General features: G+C 37.5%; 1 protein-coding gene across 1 annotated transcript in view; it reads left to right on the forward strand.

Annotated features, from left to right (window-relative positions):
* The window catches only part of LOC104513972 (chromosome unknown open reading frame, human C7orf73), a gene marked incomplete at its 5' end in the record, with an annotated part of 2,800 nt that extends 390 nt beyond the window's left edge, over window positions 1–2,410 (forward strand). The window contains one exon of the mRNA XM_010157482.1: window positions 1,947–2,410. Within this exon, the coding sequence (XP_010155784.1) occupies window positions 1,947–2,027 (81 nt within the window). The remainder of the gene's footprint in view (window positions 1–1,946) is intronic.
* Between the last annotated feature and the right edge of the window lie 436 nt (window positions 2,411–2,846).

A 2,846-nucleotide genomic window follows, 5' to 3' on the forward strand; every position in this document is an offset into this window, starting at 1 on the left:
CTGCCATTGTTCTGGCACTAAAATACTGGTTTCCTGACTCTGATAGTCTGTCTACTTACAGTGTTCTCCACTCAGTACATTTGTTTGTTACTTAAAAATCCTTCAGAGTATCTGAAATTTCTTGTCTTCTGTACCAATAATGAAAATGTTTTGCCAGGTTTTTTTTTTTTAAATTCGGCACCTGCTCTTACCTCAAACTGTGTGTTGACCTGCATTCTTTCTTTCCTCCCTTTTTCAGACTGTGAACTTTCTTTCCTCATGTCTCACACCAAGATTTTTCACTGTGAGAGTTAGAGTAGAAGAAGAAGATTTCAATACAAGCTTTTAATTTCTGCAGAGTCAGCAGAATGCCTTCTAAGAGCAGAGCCACTTAGCTGTTTACAGGCTACAGGAGTTAATGAAATTTGACATAATTTTGTTCCCTTTGTTACGCAATCTAAAATGAAAAAAAGCTGTTGAGGCTCAAATCTGAGATTTATGTTTTGCCTTCCTATCACCTTCAGTACTGAAGTCATTTAGCTTGCCGAATTCCTATTTTTTTGTTTCTTAATCACGTGTGATGCTTCCTGTCCTGTCACTCCAGTGAGAGTACTAATAAATGGCTAGTGATACTTTCCAATATATTTTTACAGTGTTATGAAAATATAGTCATAAGAACATATTTGAGTGTATTAGTATCTATCGTAATCAAGGTACTACACTGATCTTCTGGCAGCACTAATAAAATATTGCCACAAGAGGGGGTCTTATAATTTGATTTGGAGGAAATGGTTCCCTGGGAATGTAACACTAACTTGCAGGGTGAACATGGTCATTTTATTGCTGGTAATGAAGATGATTTGTTTTAGATGACATCCAAGATAAACTTGTCCTAATGAGGTCCTAATTCTTCAGCTGTACACACATGTGATAAATTCTGAGTTCTGTTTGGTTTAGCCTAAAATGTCAGGCGTGTTACAAGCTGGGCTCTTTAATTTTGTTTGCCCAAACAGAGCTTAAGTTTGAAGGGGAAGGAAAGAGAGAAATTTATGATATTATCCGGACTATCCAACCATCCAGTGAGAGCACTGCAGTCTGGATTAACTTCTGCTGTGGTCAGGTTACATATGAAGTAAAAGCCCATGATTTTTTTCACAACCAGTGGGAACTTTGCTTTACTTTCATTTTAATCAGTTAGCTTGTAAAACCCTATGTTGCTAATTCCCATTTTAGCTAGTTATGAGATAATCTATTCCTTCCCTTAAAGTTGCCTCTTTTTTTTTTTTTTGTCAAAATTTACTATTGGGTTACTTTATCAAAATGCCTTTATTTACAAGAGAAAGCTGAAGTTTTGAAGTTCACAAGCGGTAAATTGAATATTCATTCAAGTGTGAAACTGCAAAAGGTTGCCAATTTGCAATGCAGTAGAATTCCCCAGTGGGGAGTTTTTGTTCCCACAAGAGGGAACAGGAGTATTTCTTCATAAATTTCTCAAGAACATATTTGCTGCTCCTGAACGTCTCCTTTTCTTTTGGTTTGTGATCAGTATAGTGCAGTCTAATTTCCCCTCTGAAAGTCATTATTAATGTTGGTTCATCGGCATTTAAATCGGTTTATTCCTGGCAGTTTGCCCTCTTTCAGTGAAGTAGCCAGATTGGTCTTACTAAATTTCTTGTAAATAGATCTTTTTTCCTCTCTTATGTTGTCATCTTCACTGGCACACTTAGTTTTAACAATCTAAAATATTTCCTGAAGCCTCATGTGAGGTGCTTTCATCTGCTCTTTGCTCATCTAACCTTTGGTAAGGTAACAGATCCTGAAAGCAAGCATCTCTTAGAAATCAGTTTGAACTTGATACGTTTTCTTGCTGTGTTTATGGTATTGTCTTTCCTACTGAGGCTCGTGTAGCTCAGGATTGTTTGTTAATTTGTGTGTTTTTTGTTTGCTTTTCGGCTTTGTCTTTAAAGATTCCTAACATTGCAAAGAAGCTTGAAGATTTTAAGAAGGATGTGGAAGCTAAGAAGAAACCTCCCAGCGACAAGTCCTAAGAGAGCAGTGTTACCCAGGTCACCTCTGTGCGTGCATCAGGGCTGCAATTTACCTTTCAGGCAACAGAGATCAAGTAGAGGGTTGGTGTGGGAGGTTCCTCCACTTTTAGTCTCCTAGAACTGGAATGTCCTTCTTTTGAAAAAGCAGCCAAGAACATTTCCTGGGACTGTTCTTCAAGGGGTTTAGAATTGGGATTTGCAGCTGATATGTGACTGGATAAGATCATTTGTATTTTTTGTTATTGCTTTTCCTAATATTTTGTAACCCATTTCTACCTGGTCCAAGTGGAGTCCTGTTAGACCTGTTACTATGCGGACCTCACACTTTGTAATACCCTCCTTCCTAGAACAGCGCAAAAGAAATTAAATGAATCAAGAAGTAACTTGCAGGGTTTCTTGTCATTTGTTGTGGGCAGTGGTACTTCACTGTCCTTTAAGGTCTGGTATTGCCATTAATTCCTCATTCCTGTACATGGTCTTCAGCTCGTTACCTTTGTGTTTGGTTCAGTTGTCTACCATGCATTTTCTTAGGATTAGAACTATTTATCTGCTGTCCCCCTTATTGTTTGACTGGTATGCTTCTCTTCACCCACTGCTGCCACTAAAAATCCTGGTGTGTGAGAAAATACACGTTGTGTTGTAGCATTCTCCTCTTCTCTCTGAATGGAAAGCAAAGTCTGTGTTTGGAAACCATAGTTTTGCACAAATTCTGTTCAGTTCTGAAGAAAATATTGCAGTGATTTCAACAGATACAAGTTTTATTAATTCATCAATCTATCAAAATGTGTTTCATTTTTTTTTTTTTTCTGTAGAATAGTC

The sequence above is a fragment of the Eurypyga helias genome, unplaced genomic scaffold (genome assembly GCF_000690775.1).
Source record: "Eurypyga helias isolate BGI_N326 unplaced genomic scaffold, ASM69077v1 scaffold12718, whole genome shotgun sequence".
In the NCBI taxonomy this organism is placed as follows: domain Eukaryota; kingdom Metazoa; phylum Chordata; class Aves; order Eurypygiformes; family Eurypygidae; genus Eurypyga; species Eurypyga helias.